This window comes from Pelobates fuscus, chromosome 5, assembly GCF_036172605.1.
Source record: "Pelobates fuscus isolate aPelFus1 chromosome 5, aPelFus1.pri, whole genome shotgun sequence".
In the NCBI taxonomy this organism is placed as follows: domain Eukaryota; kingdom Metazoa; phylum Chordata; class Amphibia; order Anura; family Pelobatidae; genus Pelobates; species Pelobates fuscus.
The window spans coordinates 254968348-254988930 of NC_086321.1; the positions used below are offsets into that span (position 1 = coordinate 254968348).

The 20583-nt window shown below is 38.6% G+C and overlaps 1 protein-coding gene across 2 annotated transcripts in view; it reads right to left on the reverse strand.

Annotated features, from left to right (window-relative positions):
• Positions 1-20583, reverse strand: part of ADAMTSL1 (ADAMTS like 1) — a 918974-nt gene that overhangs the window by 19108 nt on the left and 879283 nt on the right. For both annotated transcript variants that reach the window (XM_063455242.1, XM_063455243.1), the window contains 2 exons: positions 6209-6421; positions 3796-3985 (listed from right to left, as the gene is read on the reverse strand). In XM_063455242.1, coding sequence (XP_063311312.1) covers positions 3796-3985; positions 6209-6421 — 403 coding nt within the window. The remainder of the gene's footprint in view (positions 1-3795; positions 3986-6208; positions 6422-20583) is intronic.

Here is a 20583-nt window from a genome sequence, read left to right on the forward strand (position 1 = left end):
TGAATATTTTACATATATTTATTTTAAAGATTATAATATAAAAGGAGAAATCAGTACATACAGAAAACATGAACCAACACTATGCTAGCTGAAAAAGTATGCTGTATGCTTTAAAACAATTTGAAGAATTTAACAGGTGTTGAAACATTGCGCGGAGTTCACCTGGAAAGCAAACCATTAACAAACCACAAGGCAATTTTGCTACTCAGATGTGAAGGAATTCACTATGAGATGGATCAACACACTGTAGCAAAGCTGAGTAGTAAAATTCTCTGTCAATTGCCTGAAGTGGCTGCCGTGAATAAACCTAACAGGTTTCTTCTGGATCTAATTGTCCATAAAGCTTAGACCATACAGTACAAGCATTTCCAGCAAAGACCAAACAGTTTAGGATGAAATGAAAACAGGATGCAGTAAATGCTTTATATAAGGATTTTGTTATTTTCCCATACAATTTCCTTCAGCACTGACAAAACAGCCATTCCCTTGGAGAAGTATCATCATGTTAAAGTTACGGTTGAATTGAAGTTCAGAATTAATTAGGTGAGCCATACAAGACCAAGAAGTATATAGTTTTCAACATATGTATAATATTTTTCCTCCGGTTTGCTGGCAAACAGTTCTTAACTCCTTCAGTGGATTCAGAACAATACAATGATGAGTGCTAACCTAGATCCATTAATGTTAATCCAATTTAATGTACAGAAAAATGAATTTAACTGAATCAAAATTAGGTATAACCAAACCCTCGTATTCACACTAAGGGACACTATTGTCACCAGAACTACAGCTTAATGTAGTTGTTCTGCTCAGTATAGCCTGTTCCTGCAGGCATTTTAACCTGAACACTAAATTTTCAGATGGCCACTAGAAGTGCTTCCTTGGTCAGTGCTGCACAATGTTCAGCTTCTCCACGGTCTGCATGGAGATGCTAAACAATCCAATAATCACAACAGATTATCTCTCAGCCAAGAATGCGGAGCATGGGAGGGAAAAGGTGAGTAAACTATCTTTTTCACAGGGGTTAAAGCCCCTAAATTTTTTTCATACCTATAGTGTCAGGAATACATGTTTGTATATTATAGTGTTCCTTTAAGATTCTGGTCTTTTGCTAGCCCTAAGTCAGTTTATGTGTGTTCATGTTTCCTTTTGTGTGTGTAGATGTGATGAGTATGTAAGTGAGAGAGAGCTCGATATATACGTATACACAATCTTTTTAGTGTTTTTAATATTAAAAGATCACTATAGGGTCAGGAACACAAACATGTATTCTGACCCTATAGTGTTAAAACCACCATGTAGCCCACCTGGGTCCCTCATGCCTCCATAAATATAGCAAAATCTTACTGTATTCAAGCCTGAAGCTGTAGATCTGCATGCTGTTTGCCTCAGAAAACAAAAACTGTCTGCTGACATCATCAGCAGTGGTGGCCTGATCCAATCACAATGCTTCCCCATAGGATTGGCTGAGACTGACAAGGAGGCAGATCAGGGGCAGAGCCAGCATGATTTAAACACAGCCCTGGCCAATCAGCACCTCCTCATGAATTGAATCAATGAATCTCTATGAGGAAAGGTCAGTGTCTGCATACAGAGGGAGGAGATACTGAATGTGTGGATGCATTTTAGGCAGCCATGACCCAGGAAGGATCTAACAGCAATCTGAGGAGTGGCCAGTGAAGTTATCACTAGGCTGTAATGTAAACACTGCGTTTTCTCTGAAAAGACAGTGTTTACAGAAAAAAGCCTGAAGGTAATGATTCTACTCACCAGAACAAATTCAATAAGCTGTAGTTGTTCTGGTGACTATAGTGTCCCTTTAATCTCTGATTTATATTTTTTATTACAACTACTTTTTATTACTCATTTTTCAATTATTTGGAAGGTTTGTGAGCAGATTTCTAAAGAGATTGTTTCTTTTTCCAAGTATATATACTTAGAATCCATATAATAATGTCTCATGGTCTCAGCTATAGCAAACATTCTAGCGTGTAATAACATTATGCACATTTTTATGTGCAGTCAAATGTCAGCAATTCTGCTCTGCAATATATTCATTTATAGGATTTTCCATTTTTTTCTATTCTTATTTAGATTGTAAATATTATTCTATGACACATGCATGTTATGACTTAAATAGAAAAGGGGTATAGTAACATTATCCACATGGGTATTATATGTTACATTTGGGATTTAAACTTTTCTTAACAAAATTCCATCAATGCCATTCTTTTTTTTTTTTTTACGGTCCTGTGTTCGTATTTAACTTAGACCCACAATGCCTTGCAGAATGCCTCTGTACTCTGGCAATGGTGCAATGCTTTTGGCTTGGGCCTTGTTCATTTGGGGAAAAAATGCTTGTTGCCAATTTGCAAATAATTTTCTAACAGTGGGAGTTCTCGGATCATACAGGAAAATACAGGTGTAGGAAAAGTGGATAGGGGAAAAAAAAATCTTTATTTTCCCTTAGCTTTGAAGTATGTTGTATACCCTTTCAATTAAGAATGTAGGCAACAAATCAATCTAGAAATTACAGAAACTGTGGCTTTTCACAGATATGTTCATGTCAGATTACAATTTTAAATATTCTTTGCTCATTTCACTAAACTATGTTAGTTCTTATACCTGCAGAGACTGCTAACGCAATCCATGGCACAAATACAACAAATAATTCTACCTATTGTCTGACAGCACCTAATAAAACAAATACAGCTAACCATAGAGGCATCGTTTTCTTCCATAAACATGTTAATGGCTGGAAATTACATATTGAACTAATATCAGTTGTACAATTTGAGAGGAATTGCTCCTAAGGGGAGAAATTGCACTGGGGTATATTTCAATACAATATTAATAATCAATTCCTACTTCCTCCTTCTTTAAAATTTAGGAGCTAATAGAAGAATTCTCTAGGTGCAAGTATAGCAAAGGCCAGTGGAAAGAAAATCTTTATTATAAACCAGCAAAGTACTATAAGGTCTACCACCATACACCATATATAGCAACATCCCTAATACTTGCAGGCACAGCAAGACAGGAGGAGGCTCTCTTCGCCACATACGGTGGGAATGTTCAAAGATTAATCTGTCTTGGAAACATGTCCACTCTACTTCAGCTACCTCAATGAGCAACCCCAATGCAACCCGCAAATTTGTTACTCTACCACACCAAACTACAAGTCAACAGTAGTCGTTTACAAACACAAACATCTAGTGAATGCTGAAAAGTCCCTGATCCAGGTTCTTTACAAGTGCACTCATTCAATGGGTAATACAAGTAGAGGAAATTAAGAAATTAGGAATAGGGAATTGTATCATCATACATGGGTTCTTGAACTTGGATGGGCTTCCACGGAGAGCAGACAACTTAATGTTCCAAACTTTCTCTGCTCTGGCATTGCTTTATTTTTTTACATTTCTCCTGCACCTTCTAATAACCTCCTATGATTTCACCTATTCTCTCATTCTACAGGACTGTACAGATAAAACCTGCGTATTGTTAGTCACACTACACACATTTCATAAGAGACTAATATGATATTGCAGCTTTTTTAGTTGATGATTGGGATTAGGGTGATCATTATCATATTGCTTAGCTCATATTGCTCAGTAATGGTGTCCTCCATTTAGCAGTGCCAATACTCACTTTTTAAAACACTCTGATGTAGTCTTAAATACTTCAACATGTGTTTCCCCCCCTTTGGGCAGTATTGTTCTGTATTATCTTTGTAAGATGAATAAAGACTGTAAAGAAAGAAAGTATATAGTGCAACAACTGGAAACATGTAATACAAACCTTGGTGGGCAGTCTCTTCTGTTGCAGGTCACAGGCTTTATGTTTGGCCTAGGTTTATCTAAACAATAGGAAACGTTGACCTCCTCTTTGTCCAATACACATCGTAACTGGGGATGTTGGATACCTCTGTTTCCACATGATGCTGTACACGGTACAAGACCAACCACAGACCACTGATATTCTGTTGGGGCTGTTGTCACAAAAAATGGGACATATTTAAGAACTACTTTTCCACATTACAATAATTAATTATATTTCAGTGGTCAACAAAGCTACAGAACCTTAACATAAGAGTAACAGACTTATTAAATCATGAGAGGTGATACCAGCATTGTGTAATATATTAAACTAATTCAATAACATTTAAAATAGGTGGATGCTAAACCATTCACATTGTAGCCATGACAAATCCCTGTCTATGGATCTGGAGTGTAGCACATTAGCTGGGAATAAATAATGAACTGAAATCTTTGCAATAAGCTACTTTCTTTGACAGCGTTACCAACACAATCTGACAATTTTCTACCCAACCTTAACTCTCCATGTGTTACACTTATTTCATAAAGCATTAAGACTCTAAAACATGTGTTTCTTTGTTACAGTTTAGGTCCTTACTGAATGCATGTAGTTCCTTGAGAAAGTTCTCTGACAGGTATATACACTGCTCAAAAAAATAAAGGGAACATAAAAATAACACATCCTAGATCTGAATGAATTAAATATTCTTCTGAAATACTTTGTTCTTTACATAGTTGAATGTGCTGACAACAAAATCACACACAAAAAAAAAATGGAAATCAAATTTTTCAACCCATGGAGGTCTGGATTTGGAGTCACGCTCAAAATTAAAGCGGAAAAACACACAGGCTGATCCAACTTTGATGTAATGTCCTTAAAACAAGTCAAAATGAGGCTCAGTAGTGTGTGTGGCCTCCACGTGCCTGTATGACCTCCCTACAATGCCTGTGCATGCTCCTGATGAGGTGGCAGATGGTTTCCTGAGGGATCTCCTCCCAGACCTGGACTAAAGCATCTGCCAACTCCTGGACAGTCTGTGGTGCAACGTGACGTTGGTGGATGGAGCGAGACATGATGTCCCAGATGTGCTCAATTGGATTTAGGTCTGGGGAACGGGCGGGCCAGTCCATAGCATCAATGCATAGCATCAATCACATGAAGTCTGGCATTGTCTTGCATTAGGAGGAACCCAGGGCCAACCGCACCAGCATATGGTCTCACAAGGGGTCTGAGGATCTCATCTTGGTACCTAATGGCAGTCAGGCTACCTCTGGCGAGCATATGGAGGGCTGTGCTTCCCCCCAAAGAAATGCCACTCCACACCATTACTGACCCACTGCCAAGCCGGTCATGCTGGAGGATGTTGCAGGCAGCAGAACGTTCTCCACAGCGTCTCTAGACTCTGTCACGTCTGTCACATGTGCTCAGTGTGAACCTGCTTTCATCTGTGAAGAGCACAGGGCGCCAGTGGCGAATTTGCCAATCTTGGTGTTCTCTGGCAAATGCCAAACGTCCTGCACGGTGTCGGGCTGTAAGCACAACCCCCACCTGTGGACGTCGTGCCCTCATACCACCCTCATGGAGTCTGTTTCGGATCGTTTGAGCAGACACATGCACATTTGTGGCTTGCTGGAGGTCATTTTGCAGGGCTCTGGCAGTGCTCCTCCTGTTCCTCCTTGCACAAATGCGGAGGTAGCGGTCCTGCTGCTGGGTTGTTGCCCTCCTACGGCCTCCTCCACATCTCCTGCTGTACTGGCCTGTCTCCTGGTAGCGCCTCCATGCTCTGGACACTACGCTGTCAGACACAGCAAACCTTCTTGCCACAGCTCGCATTGATGTGCCATCCTGGATGAGCTGCACTACCTGAGCCACTTGTGTGGGTTGTAGACTCCGTCCCATGCTACCACTAGAGTGAAAGCACCGCCAGCATTCAAAAGTGACCAAAACATCAGCCAGGAAGCATAGGAACTGAGAAGTAGTCTGTGGTCACCACCTGCAGAACCACTCCTTTATTGGGGGTGTCTTTCTAATTGCCTATAATTTCCACCTGTTGTCTATCCCATTTGCACAACAGCATGTGAAATTGATTGTCACTCAGTGTTGCTTCCTAAGTGGACAGTTTGATTTCACAGAAGTGTGATTGACTTGGAGTTACATTGTGTTGTTTAAGTGTTCCCTTTTTGTTTTGAGCAGTGTGCATAAATATAATTATTAAGTAACGGTTTGTGAAGGATAATTGTTGCATCAAGGACTTGTGTTATTCATGTCTTACCGTCAACGATAAATAATGAAAACAAATCTTTAGGCTGTTTTAAATCAAACTGATTTTTTTTTATAGTTGTAATACTTAAATTGAGATTAGCACTAAAGTTGTATGACTAATGCTGTACTGTACCTGCAATGGATAAAGATGCCTTCAGTAGAAATGATTCAGACGGGTTATTAATAACACAGCTGTATTCTCCTTGGTGTTCTTTGCTGAGGTTATCAAGTTGAAGAATCTGTCCACCTTCCAATAGTTCATGTCTCAATCTTGACCTTGAGCCCAAAGGTTGGCTCCTATGGAACCAGATGATGCTGGGAATGGAGTCATTATTCACGGGACATCCTAACAAAGAAATATCATAAAACTGTAGAGAAAACCATCTTAATTTATGTGTAACATATCTATTGTCAGATTAAGTTGATGTTTGAACTAGTAGTTCATTTAAAAAAACCTTGTACTCCCCTTACATACTAAACCATCTTGAAACATGTAAAAAAACAAAACAAACTGAAAACATTTTAATATCATGGCAATATAAACGCATGATCTTGCCTGCACCGTTTCCAAGACTTCAATCCACTAAACTCATGGGATGGGATGGGACCATTAGAGACCATTTTCAACGTTTTTGTATAACTTTGAAGTGAAGTTCTGGTCAGGGGCGGACTGAACACTCAGGCAAATCGGTAATGGACCGAGGGCCAGAGGCTCTTGAGGCCCCGCCCGCGGTGCTGTAAGTAATGGCTCAGCTGGGGAGTTCAACAATCTGCACACAGCAAGGGGCCCTTGATCTACCTACCTTTGTTAAACCATTGCAGTGGCAGTCCCAGAGTAGCACACTGAGGGGCAGCTAATGCTGCCTTCTTAAAGACCCACTAGGCTGCCCCCTCAGTGTGCCTTTCTTTAGGAGGGATAAATAGACCAAGCATGCAGACAGCTTATTCTCCAGGAAGTGACATGTGTCACAGTGCTGCTGTGCAGATCTGCCTGATCAGTATCTCCAAGGATCAGCAACATTTAGCATCTCCAGATCGTGTGTCATGTGCCCCCTTTGGCCAGACAGAACACCAGTGAGGGATTTTCAGGCCAGCAGGGATAATGATTCCCCCCTCCCTGGCCAAAGTTAAGATTTGGGGGGATGGGGGGGAATAGATTGTTTACCAATAGCTTAATTATCTAATTGTCCCGACTAATGCCCCACCACAGCTTCTATCCATCCAACCCCTTACCAACCAAATCCCCACTACACTAACTACAACTCCTATTATCCCCAGGAATCCACTACAGCTCCACCTTCCTGCACCTACCCCCAGGCACCCACTACAGCCCCCAATCCCCTGCAATCTATAGAGCCCCTAACACCTGCACTCTCTACAACCACTATCCCCTGCACTCTCTAAAGCTCCTACCCCCTGCACTCTCTACAGCCCCTACCCTCCTGCTCCTACTACAGATACTAGTACCCTCAGGCACCCTTTAGAGCCCCTACACCTCCTGCACCCTTACAGCCCTTTCCTCCTGTGCAAACAGTCCCATCCACATACGCAAACCCACGATTATCCTCACAGTATACACACAATCCCGCAAGCAGCATCCCCACACATGCAAACCCACATGCAGCCTCCTTAAACATACACATCACAAGCAGCATGCAAACCATTGCAATACTGCATCCTTACAAACACACATACAATTATTACAATCACTTATATAGCACCAACATATTTAAGTGCTGTAGAAAGACAAACAATTCTAACACAACACATTGACATACATGAACATATCACAAGTAGCATCCCACACATGCAATTCCACAAGTTGCCTCCAAACATGTGTTTGGAGGCTACTTGTATTGTTGTATATGTGGAGGGCGCATTGCTAAAGAATGCAGAGCATGTTCAGCTAGCCACAGTTCTGTAAAGTATCAGTAGAAGATAGCACTCATCAATGGGAGTACCCTTAATACTCATGATGCAATAAATTCAAAGGAATCAAACTCTAATCTACTGTTTACAATCCTGATAAAGTGTCATGATTCTGAAGTATGCTATGACAACTTGATTGGACGATCCTGCCACGTAAGTAGTCTGTCTTGAGCAAGGAAACTTCAGGCCATCACTCTGCCAGCAAGTGCACTCCATATTTTGACTGTTACAGTATATATTTGTCTAGCTTTGAAAACAGATTCAGAGGGACAGAATACCGGAACATTCTACTACTAAGCATCTATGCCTACAATCTTGTCGGGTTTATTCCCATAAACTAAATGTAGTTTATTGAGTAAGGACAGAGGTGAAACACCAGAACACATAATCTCATGGTGTTAAACGCTTTGGATAAGAAGTGTGCAACACACTGCTTGGCAACAAAATTTAACCACTCGTTTTCTAGCACACAGTTGAGTTATATGAACTAAAATCCCAGACATTTCTGCTTTGTATTCTCAATACTCTGTGCAATCATTAGCTACAGAAGCCAATCTATAAATCACATCCCAGGAGAGTGGCAGGGGGTTCTCGGTGCCAAGATGGGCCTCTTTCAAAATCTAGCTGTGTATTTTGACTGTGTTGCTGGCTACAGTAGACCTCAATAGCCCTTAGCACTCAGGTGCAGTTTTTCACTAACTTGGGATAGCAGCTTACTGTAAAACACTAATTTGGTGGTTTCATTTATATTTAACAGACAATTGTATCTGCATACAATACAAAAATACTAGTGACCTGAGACATTGCACTTTCAAAATGTCAATTAGTTTACCTTTCGGCTAAAACACGCAGTATATGGCATATTTGGCAGCACACATAATTTAGTATTATGTGGCATAAATATTTAGGCCAAATATCAAATGTAAATCTGGCATCTACATTAAACCCAGCTTTCCTAATATTTATGGAAGAAAGAAAGTGCCTGGTTAATATTTTTTCTCCCACACAGAAAGTATTTAGATTTTACGCTTCACTTCAGTTTTCCCTTAGACGCCCACTAGATTGTAAACTGGCGAGAGCAGTGCCCTTAACTATTTCTGTATCAGCACGTATGATAACATTGTTATATAGCATATTTCACTGTATACAAATACAAAAAAAACAAGTCCTGCGCTCACTCCCATCACTCCTGGGTGGCAGCAACGACCACAGTACACATCAGCCCCAATACATACAGTAAAAACCAAAGAAAAAGTTACCTGGGCTCTCTCCTAAATCCCTATGTATATTTAAACAAATGGAGGTTATTTAGTTACCCCAATGGCCTTTAGAGGGAATGCCCGTCTGCCACGTTAACGCAAACCTCTCAGGTAGGTCCTACACTGACCTTTCACTTTGCTTCCTTGAGCTTCTGGCAAAGATATCTCTAATGAGACATACATGTTTCACTGTATGGCCATGTCTAACCATATTCTGCACTGTATAAAATAAATAATAATATTAAGGAGGACTATTTTTTATAGTATATTAAACAGATAATGCATTAAAATAAAAATAAAAAATATATATATATAAAATCAACTGTTATGTTTAAACTGTTGCTCAGTGAAATGCTAGCAGCTATCAACATGGGGGAAGATATAAACTATTGGCCCCTTTTTTGTGTGAAAAGCTCACAGATACCTATTTAGATGGTTCTGACAAACGGAGTTATGACATCATATATTGCTGTAACTTCCATCAGTGTGACCCAATGCAGCTTGATGGCATTTTCACAGAGCTCTGTGCAGACACACAACCTGTTTGCTGTGGCTTCAGTGCCACCAATTACATTCAACGTTTGTTTTGCATGTCATGAGCATGTTGTATCTCTCCCCGCAGTCACATGTAAACACATTCAAGTACACCATACAAAACTCATTGTAGTCTTGGATCCTGGTAAATCCCAGACACTTGCAGTCTTTATATTAGTGAACTGCGAGGGGTGGGAGTGGGAGGAATTGCCCCAGTAACCCCACTGCCCCTTCCATGCTGCTGCTGTAATTACACAGGTTAGTGACTGCTGTAGAAAAGATAAGAAAGAAGGATATCATTCAAGTTCATGGGATCTGATCTTATCCAATAAAACCCTGTCCACCAGGGTTTTCTGGTGTATAATGTTCACCCCCATTCTTTAGGTAAAATGAGTGGAATTGCAAAAACTGCTTGTTGACTTCCACTACCATTAATGTAGCAACCTGCATACAATGGAGGCTTTTTAACAAATGTTTTCCATCCAAAACTGCTATCTATGACTCACAGGAGAAAGCTTTGACAAACCGACCAAAAAAACAAACCTGACCTTTTATTTTTATTTTTTTCTCTTGTCATAGGTCCCTGTGCGTACATAAAAGTAAAGGCATGGCCTTGTTTAGAGTCCCCAGATTTTGGGTGTTAACTAACTCACTAATTATGCTGAGAAACATAAAATAACTGGGAAGGTTGCTATGCGAGCATGAGATCTGGCAGTTTACTGTACTGCAATTAAACCAGCTTAAGCTGAAAAATCTTGGTTCCTCTTAGGGCCTAGATCTATCTTCTGATAGGGTAGAACTGGAAGATGCATACAATTTAAATTAGCTGCAGTTTTTAAAAGACATTGTTAGATGCAGAATACACATGGTCATTTTATTGTATCAGTATCGAAACAATATAATCAGAGCATTTGTAGAAGAAAATTGTCACTAAAGCAGAACGTGATGGCAAAAATTTATCTCAGGTGTATTCAATAATGACAAACAAAGAAGCATGTTTTACATATTAATAATCTATGATACCTTCTGCTTGTATAAAAGAAAGAAGCCTGGGTCTACCACACCAGACAGGAGCCAAGGTGCAGAGTGTGCAAAGAGGCCTCTGAGAAAATACAGTACCTGGTAGTAGGATGCAAGATACAAAACCAAGTTTCTGGGATTGTGTACTGAAACATCAGCACAGAATATGGGCATGCCTAAGATTAGATGGGATACCACTGTCATGGACATGTAAATTTGGCCGTGAAGATCATGTGGCCCTTTCAGATGCAGACTAACAAGCAAGTGCTCAAATGGAAAAAAAGAAATATCCAGGCACACCAGTTTTTTTTTCTAAAAGGCAGTCTTTTTATTTGAAACAAGGAAGTGGAGGCAACATTTGATAAAGTCTCAGAAACGAGCCAAAAGGTTGTCTCCACTTCCTTGTTTCAAATAAAAAGACTAACTTTTAGAAAAACAAAACCCAGGTGTGCCTGGATATTTCTTTTTTTTATTGGAAGTCTTCAGGGATTGACCCTCCCTTTCTGGAGCACCCTGCAGGAAGTATTCCCCCCTCCCCCCCCCTTTTTTTTAGTGTGCGCATTTTACTCTTGTTTTTTTTGCTAACAAGGAAGTACTGGCCAACCAACCTGACATTGTGGTGGTAGACAAGGAACCGAAGATTGCAGTGGTTGTGGATGTGGCAAAACTCAGTGACTATAACATCAGGAAGAAGGAACATGAGAAGGTGGACAAATACCAAGAACTGAAATTGGAGCTACAACAAATGTGGAAAGTGAGTAGTAGTCCTAGTTGTGATAGGAGCACTCGGGGTTGAGACCACCAAGCTTTGAGAGTGGCTTCAGCAGATTCCACGTGGGACATCTGAGATCTCTGTTCAGAATAGTGCAGTCCTATGAGCAGCTAAGATAATATGCAGAACCCTCAGACTGCCAAGTCCAAGAATGGGAAATACGGAGAAATACCACCCACCGGAACAGTACGAAAGCAAATTTTTATATATTTCTAGTATATACCAACACACATACACAAAGCCTTAATAAATTGAGAATAAATTAATTATGTAAAAAAATATTTACCAGCAATGCAAACGAAGAATATCTTGTATATTGAGACTGATATTATAATAATATCAACATGTAACATATAAAGCTGCATTATTTTTCTAGTCTTAGTAGTTGTAATTAAAAAAGAAGAGTATTACAAACCAAAATTGGCAAATAATCTGCTAGGCCAAGTCATTCAAAGCAACTCTGATAAATATGATTCAACGGTTAATCTTACTTTCCAATAAATAAAATGTTTTACAACAACTACATTGTATGAATATTCTTTGCTATAGCTTCTTTGGCTTGCAATTTAAGTTGTAGTTTAAAATGTTTATGTACCTAAGACAAACTTGCTCCAAATTAAACTTTGATTATATCTAAATTGTTTCACTAACTGTAACCTTTCAAACACTTAATTTATACCAGATCTTGTTTTAATGTGCAGTAGCAAAGCAACTCCGATTAATCTGACTCAATAGTTGATCTTACGTTCAAATATCCAGCTATTTACTCAATTAATTCAGAGCAGTTTATATGCAATCTACACATACTAGAATTCTGAAAGTATTGTGGAGAAAAACATCTGTAATTAGATCACTTTATATGATGTATCATAAAGCAAACACTTAAGAGTTAAGGGACCACTGTGACTTTAATTCTTGAGAAGGAAAAAAATACAGAGAATGTACAGAGAGGAGGTATAACGCGTGTTTCTTAGTAGAAATCCTCAATGCACAAATTGCATGATAATCCCCTTGACCTGTATGTTCATTTTTCCTGGGATAAACTTGCCAGTTTCCCGATAAATTTCACATGCATTACTCATCCACAAAAGGCCATCATTCAGTTGGTTGTCTCAATACACAAAACAGTTACAGATTGAAAGAGAGAGGCAGAAGGGAAAGTCATGCAAGAATACTACTGTTTCTACATGCATATTATGGGTAGGATGAATGTATGCAGAATACCTGGAATACCTTGCTACAGTTTTAGCAGCACACCTCTAACTCTCCAGATACGGATGAGTGGTTTCCACGTGAAGCTACAATCACAGAAGAGCAAACTATCTAGAATAGCAGCGTTCTTTGTTTGCGGGAAAGCTGCCTCGCCGATGGCTGCAGCAGTCTACTCATTTTTAAGTGATTTTTATCTTTACAATAAAAAAAAACAAACACAACAGGTATTACATAAAGAGAAAGATGCTTTATAAACGTTAACTATATAATATGTAAAATAAGGCTGGACAGATCATACATCACAAGACCAAAAGCCAATGAGCTGCAACCACAGGCATTATCTCTAAATGAACCTACCTGAAAAAGGGTGTTTCTTGCTATCCCTAAACTTTAGGCTTCCCAAATGACCCAAATTCAGCAAGACAGGGTAGGGCATACAGCATGGTCCAAAACCACATTGGGCATTATTTAACTTCAAATCCAGTAATGCAATCCTATCTATTAATGGAAAGCACTACACCTAAAACACTATGCACTCATGGTATGTAGTAGGTATCTTACCATCATCATAGGTTAAAGTGCTTGGTTAACCCCTTAAGGACACATGACGTGTGACATATCATGATTCCCTTTTATTCCAGAAGTTTGGTACTTAAGGGGTTAATGGACTATTTAGCAAGCATATCTGAGCTACCCCAGGCTGTGTTAAATGGGGACAGTGCAGGTGCATTTATCCAGAGATATGCAGTTCAAGGAATTTTCCAGCAATGGCCTCGATTTAATATTTTTGGGATTAGCTTTAAAATCAATAAAACTATATAGGGAACAATATAAAATATATATATCAATATATCAAAAATATTTAAATATTTTTCAAAATATTAAATAATTTTGAGGATTTTACAAGAAAATATAAAATGGAGGCCTCTATTTGCAATGAAAACAGAAATATCTAACTCTGTGGGAGGCTAATCAAAACATCTCCTGTTATTGGGCTAATTTGTTTCTAATTACCTTTTGGTATGCACAGATTAAAATGGGTTTTTTTTCAGAATCTTCCTTTCGGGACTAATTCAGAATCAGCTATTACAAATCCATTAAGTCCCAGGAAAGAGCACAGAAGGGGTCCACAAAAGAGGAAAATTTCCACAGAAATTCCTCTATAATAATAAGGGTTCAGTATAAAGAGGGTCCAGTTTAGTCCATTCAATCATTTTAATAGATAACCCTAGAGAACTGACAGCCACTAGGAGACTCACAGACTAGCAGTGATATACCTATGCAAACATAAAACGCACACAAAACTGCTAACACAAGTAATCAGATATCAAAATATAGTGTTTCATTTTCAAATAAAATATAGGTTTCTTCTACCAAGTTATCATGAGGATTGTAAAACACATAAGGTTAAACATATTTTACAAATAGGTTTGGAAGTTTGAGGCCTCCATCCAAGACAAACACTCTATAGAGAATCAAGCACTAGTCTGCCCTTTTTACAAGACTCTGAAACCATAAGAAAAATGCTTATAACTTGCATACATTTAATAGAAATACTATTTGATTGACAGCTGAACAAAGTTTCCAGCCAAATTATATTTAATTATTATAATATCAGGGAATAATAATTTTGGGCGAAGTTCCGGGATCCCCAGAAATGTCTAAAATTAGGAAAGTTCTTGAACTTTTTTTCCATATATGCTAGAGACCTTGAATACATACGGTATATTTTACCATCTGGGTTTTATTTGCTATGCCTTAGCTACCAGGTTAGGTAGTTTAAGCGGCTCTTGTCACTAAAATCTTTCCGAGCATTTCAGAAAGATCCAATCCTTCTAAAATACTCATTAAGATCACATTAAAATGTTATTGCAATTCTAATGCAGTCAAAAGATATCATAAGGTACTGTACATTATTTTATCGTACGGCATCAAGCTGGAAAAACTTGACAAAAGGCAGAGCTTCTGCCATACATTTCTGTAAATTATTTCCATTGTTGATTGCGATAGCTGTGGCAAAAAAGCATTGCCAGATAATATTTGCGCAATAAAGCAGCAGTTTGGAACCTATTATACAGACTACAGAGTGCTCTCTACTTGGACTATATATACATTTTGGAGGGAGATTCTGCACCGGAGCATTTAAAAGACTGGGAACTTCGAGTGCTGGGACCAGGGAAGATATATATATATATATATATATATATATATATATATATATATATAGCTACTAATATTTTCTAATAATTACAGGTTTATGTCAGATCTAGCAAGATCAAAAAATTACACGATTACAAGACGACTGATAGGAATAATAGTATAAACAAAAGAGAGACACAAAGCTTTATATATAGGTAGATAAATTACATCTAATTGCATTGAAAACATCTGCAGCATTAAGAAACTGAAGCAGACACTTGGTTCCCATGGCAGGGAATTTTAACTAGAAGACAACAACAAATCATACTAGTTAAATACAGTAATATAAAAGCTGACTGCACCTATAGAAATGAATGCCAATATTGCTGGATTTGAAGCACAAACATGACTTAAATACAAAGGCTATAAGGTCACGCTATATGAAAATATGCTCATCTGATAAGAAGGAAACGGGTAAATCTTAACAGAATTGTACTGTACGTGGTAACAAGAGACATTTCATTTATGATCTTAGTCATTTGACCTACCCATGGGATTTTTTTCTATGGAGGTTTGCGTTGCAAAGCAATATGACATGTTATTATTTTGAAGCATGCTTTTTTTAAAATCCAACATCATGTTATGAAACAATGTTAAAGTTTGGATTGGTTTCATATCCCAGAGCTGCATTACTATTAAACACACTGGGCTCATCCATCTTCTCTTGTCTGCTACTACTGGCAGCATGCGTGTATGTACGCAACGCATGCTGCTGAATTGCGATTGGCATTTTTTTTTTTTTTTTTGAGAAGACATATTTATAAGACTGAAGTTACTTATCTGAATGCCGGGCATTTCTAAAATATCATTTAAAGATTTAAAAAGGTGTTTCAAGTGAGAAAGCCTCTCCCAGGGTGTTGTTTAGAGAATCAGTGATCCCACAGTGGGATGGTGGGTTTGTGTTGCAATCTTCCAATGAATACAAACAATGTCAAAATTTATGGTCTGGAATCCCTGACAACATAATGGATGAGACTGTCAAAATCCCTTAGTAATTACACTGAATGAACAGACAGGATAAATAAAAAAAAATGAAACATTTATTTTGCCATCCTCTTGATAAAACTAATGGTAGAGACTACATTCTTTAATCAGATTACAAAGCGTGAAAGAGCACTTCTTGTTCTACAAGTACAAATTCTGTTACTATACTACAGAACTCAATACATGTAAACAAAAGGAAGTAAAGCACTGAAACGGGCAAGACTTCAAAAAGATGCCAATTTTAAAATAGCACTTTGCTCATCATCTCTAAACTTATCAATCAGAAGAAAATAAACAAACAAAAAAGTGAAATGGACAGTGAAAAAAAATCACCAACTTTTTACAAACACACAAGAGGGGGAATTTTAATACCAAAAATCCTACTTAGACAATCGTGTATATGATCGAATATGTACACTTATTTGCCAACTGGTTTAGGCAACTTCAGTTCTGTATTATATGTGACATTTTCAATGGGTAATTTTGACAAGAAAAGTATCCCTCTTCACAGCATATCCTGTTTGAATAATAATATAGAAATGGCAGTCAAATCCTCTTTTGCCAAAAGAGATCTAACCACTTTAATGTTACCAGGCCTCCCTCTCCCGATATTGAAAGGACAGTCCCTATTTTTGAGTCCTGATCCACCATCCCGATTTAATTCACTGTGTGAGAGCCTCATTAGACACACTTGCACTATTCTATTCTATGACCATCCACAGAAAGATTTAGCCACGCCACCCAGAGCTTGTCCACTACCTTTCCAATCTCAAACCCCCAAATGTTGGAATTGTTTGAATTTATTAGATACTCAAAATGTTGCCAATGGATATGATTAATTTGATCTATTACTATGCATATGATGATTTGATAACATTACAAAAATCCTATTCTGTCCATTTATCATGCAGCACCTTACAGGAAGATCCAGTGAATGTGTTTCATTGCTTCGACATAGTACACAGTCTTTTAATTTGCCGGTATTACTATCTATAATGTGCCAACAAATTCTATAGCCCTGTACAATCGGCATATCGAGTAAACATGGATTTGTGTTTTGTTTTTGATAGATGAATAATATATTTGCACCGAGGGTACATTGTAATGCATTTCAACATTTAATTAGTCCAATGATTGCCAGATTATTATTATTATTTATAAAGGAACAACATAATCTGCAACAAGACAGGTTGGGTTTGGAGGACAAAAGAAGCTTACCTTACCTTCTAATATTTACACAAAAGGTAAAAATGGTAAAGCATATTTCACACACTGAAAAAGTTGTTTGATAGGAGAGCTTACAATATAATTGTCACCGCTTACAATATAACTAGTTCTTAACAATTTAGTTGATATGATTTTTTTGTATTTTCAAGAGGCTACCATCTGTGTCAGTTTTTGAAGAAATAAAACTGTGCAGAGTCTATTGGAGTAGAGAAGAGTTCCATTGGAAACATGCAGCCCTAGAAAACTTTAGATGGTCAAAGTAGGAGGTACAAGTATAATAAGATTACAGGCACCATTTTGGTGCAGAGAAGACGGTCCAGGATGGGACTTATTTACATTTTTATGTATTAGTAAGGATAGCTAGATAAGGGCAGTGTTATGAATTTTATGTGTAAGTAAGGGCCCTAATTTAGATTGAATGTAATGGAAAGGCATTGTAAAGACTGACAGAGTAGGGAGGCATTGGAGATGTGAAGATGAGTATAGCTGTATAATTCGTTAATAACTGCAATAGCATGAGATGGGAGTGTCTAGGACCAGTGACAAGTGCATTACACTAGTTGAGATAACAGCAGCTTACACTGGTTCACAACTGGTGTTAAATAGGGGCAGGTCTGAGCTGTATTTTTAAGATGGATTTAGTGATTGATTGGATGTGAATAGTGAAGGAGAGGTTGGAATCAAAGAAAACTCCAAAGAAACAAGCCTGTGGGGTAGTGTCAATAGAAGTGCATTTGACCTGACAGAAGCCATAAATGGGAGAAATAGTGTCAGACAGAAACGGCAGATAGCCAGTTGAAGACAGTTTAATAGGGAGGGAGAATGAGCAGAAGAAGATAGGAAGATCTGCATGTCATCAACATAAAAGTGATATGGGAAATCAAAGTAAATAATTAGTTTATCAAGGGAGACAGTACAGATTGTAAACAGTATGGGACTGAAAAGAGAACCTTGATTGCAAAGGGGAGGAAAAAAAAGACACATTGAATGAATGCTGGAAGAGGTAGGAGGAGATCCACGAAAGACCAGAATCTCGTAGACCAAGTTTATAAAGTTTGAGAAGTTGATGGTCAGTTGTGCTGAAGAACTAGACAGGAGTAACAGTCCTTGGATTCTGCATCAATCAAATCATTGGAGATTTTGATCGAAGCTGTTTCAGCAGAATGATGAGTGAGGAAATCAAACAGAAATTGATAAAGTAGAGAGATTCCAGGGAGTTGGTCATTGTTATATAAACAACTCCCTCAAGGATCTTGGAGGCAGGTGGTAGTAAGCATATAGGGCTGAGGGTTGGATAGGGGGTTTGGATGAGTTGGAGAAATCACTTAGGAGGACTTAAGAATATAAGCATCACCCTTACAGTATGTTATATTGAAATTCTGGTGATCTTGTTGTACATTATACAGTTTTTCTGCTCAAGCCTACCAGACGTCTTCAACTCTCAGTATACTGTTCCCTCTACATAATATTCCCGGTGCAATTGAGTACTAACAGTTAAAACTTGTTCTAGGCAAACTGCAGGTGAAGGTTCTTTCTTAACTGTTTATGCTGAGAAATGTGTCTGTAAGAAATATTAAATTATAATACAGGGTATATGCGTGCTCAGGAACTAAGCATATGATTTATTTGGGTCTTCCCAGAAATAGCATTTTGGTTTTAATGGACTGAAGGTATTTCTTATTCATGACAAAGTATATTATGAATAGCTGTAACATTGTGAAGCACAAATGTATCTTGTGACATGCTCAAGTAGTTAATTATTTAATAAGCATGTTAAACATATTGTAAAAGCTATTAATTTCCAGAAGAAATGTTTTAATTCTCACGAGAGCAGTTGAAGGGAAGTTTATACATGTGTGTGTTTAAAAGAAAATATGCCAGTCAGCTGGCTGGATTGTCCAGAGTTTCAAATATTGCCAAGAATAAAGTGTAATTTCAAAATTCACCAATAGCTTTTAGTGGTGGAACCAAACACTGTTTTATTATTTCAGTTTTACCAGTCCATTGAGGTTTATGGGCATGTTGATAAAGTTAATGTAATAAAAATAAAAGACTGTGCCACCAATTTCAACAGAAGAAGAAATACATTGTTTGTATTCTATATGCATAAGGCCTAACCATGAGATCCCACATTCATTTAGTAATCTCCATTTTAGTCAAGTTTTATATGGTGACGTCTACGTTAATAAAATTATTGGCTAGCACAATTGGAGTGTTTCCCCCATGTCGAATGTGAACACAGAAGTCTTTTAACCAGAGATGAACCAAGACATTGTACTGTCAGGAGAAAATGTGTCCCCTGTTTTAACCCCAAACGCTGTACAGACAGTTCTATAAAAATCTTCTGTTGTGCCATAGAGTGTAGCCCCTAAACTGCATTCAGCCATTCCTGTACACAATAGAAAGGGTATTGAATGAGACAGCAAATAGACATGGTGGGAAATTAACAGAACAGGAGGTGAGAGTGGAGTGGGGCCCTATAGGAGAGAGCAAGAGGAAGGTTTGAGAGATAGAAGTTACTTTTGGAGGCCAAAAGCATTCCTGAAAAGATGGGTTTTGAGGGACTTCTTAAAGGATTGAAGACAAGGGGAGAGTCTGACAGGGATAGGCAGGCTGTTCCAAAGGAAAGGAGCCGCCCGTGGGAAGTCTTGCAGGCGTGAATATGCAGTAAGGGTGGGAGCAGCAGACAGGAGAAGGTCACCAGTAGAGCGGAGAGACCGAGATGGGGCATACCTATGAATCAGTGAAGATATGTAAGAGGGGCTAGAGTTGGTTTGAGCTTTATAGGTAAGGGTTAGTATTTTAAATTGACACCTGTAGGGTACAGGAAACCAGTGTAAGGATTGACAGAGGGGAGAGGTGTGAGAGGAGCGACAGGAGAGAAAGATCAGCCTGGCAGCAGCATTCATTGCAGACTGTAGGGGGGCAGTATGGCTTCTGGAGAGACCAATTAGGAGAGAATTACAGTAAATGATGCAAGAGATTACTAGGCAGCATCTTGCGTAAGAAAGGGGCGTATGCGGGCAATGTTTTTAAGTTGGAATTGACAGGTTTATCAACAGACTGGACATGAGGGGCAAAGGTGAGGCTAGGATCAAAAGTGACAATAAGACAGCGAGCTTGAAAGGATGGGGTGAGGCAGGTACCGTCAACCTGCAGGGAGAGTGAAGGAGGAGGATCAGTGTTATGAGGAGGAAAAATAAGAAATGTTGTAGGAGAGGTGAGGGGAGGAGAGATATATCTGGGTGTCGTCAGCATACAGGTGGTAGTGGAATCCAAATGAATTAATGAGTTTGCCAAGAGAGGCAGTACAGAAAGAGAGCAAAAGGGGACCAAGAACTGAACCTTGAGGGACTCCGGCTGAGACAGGAT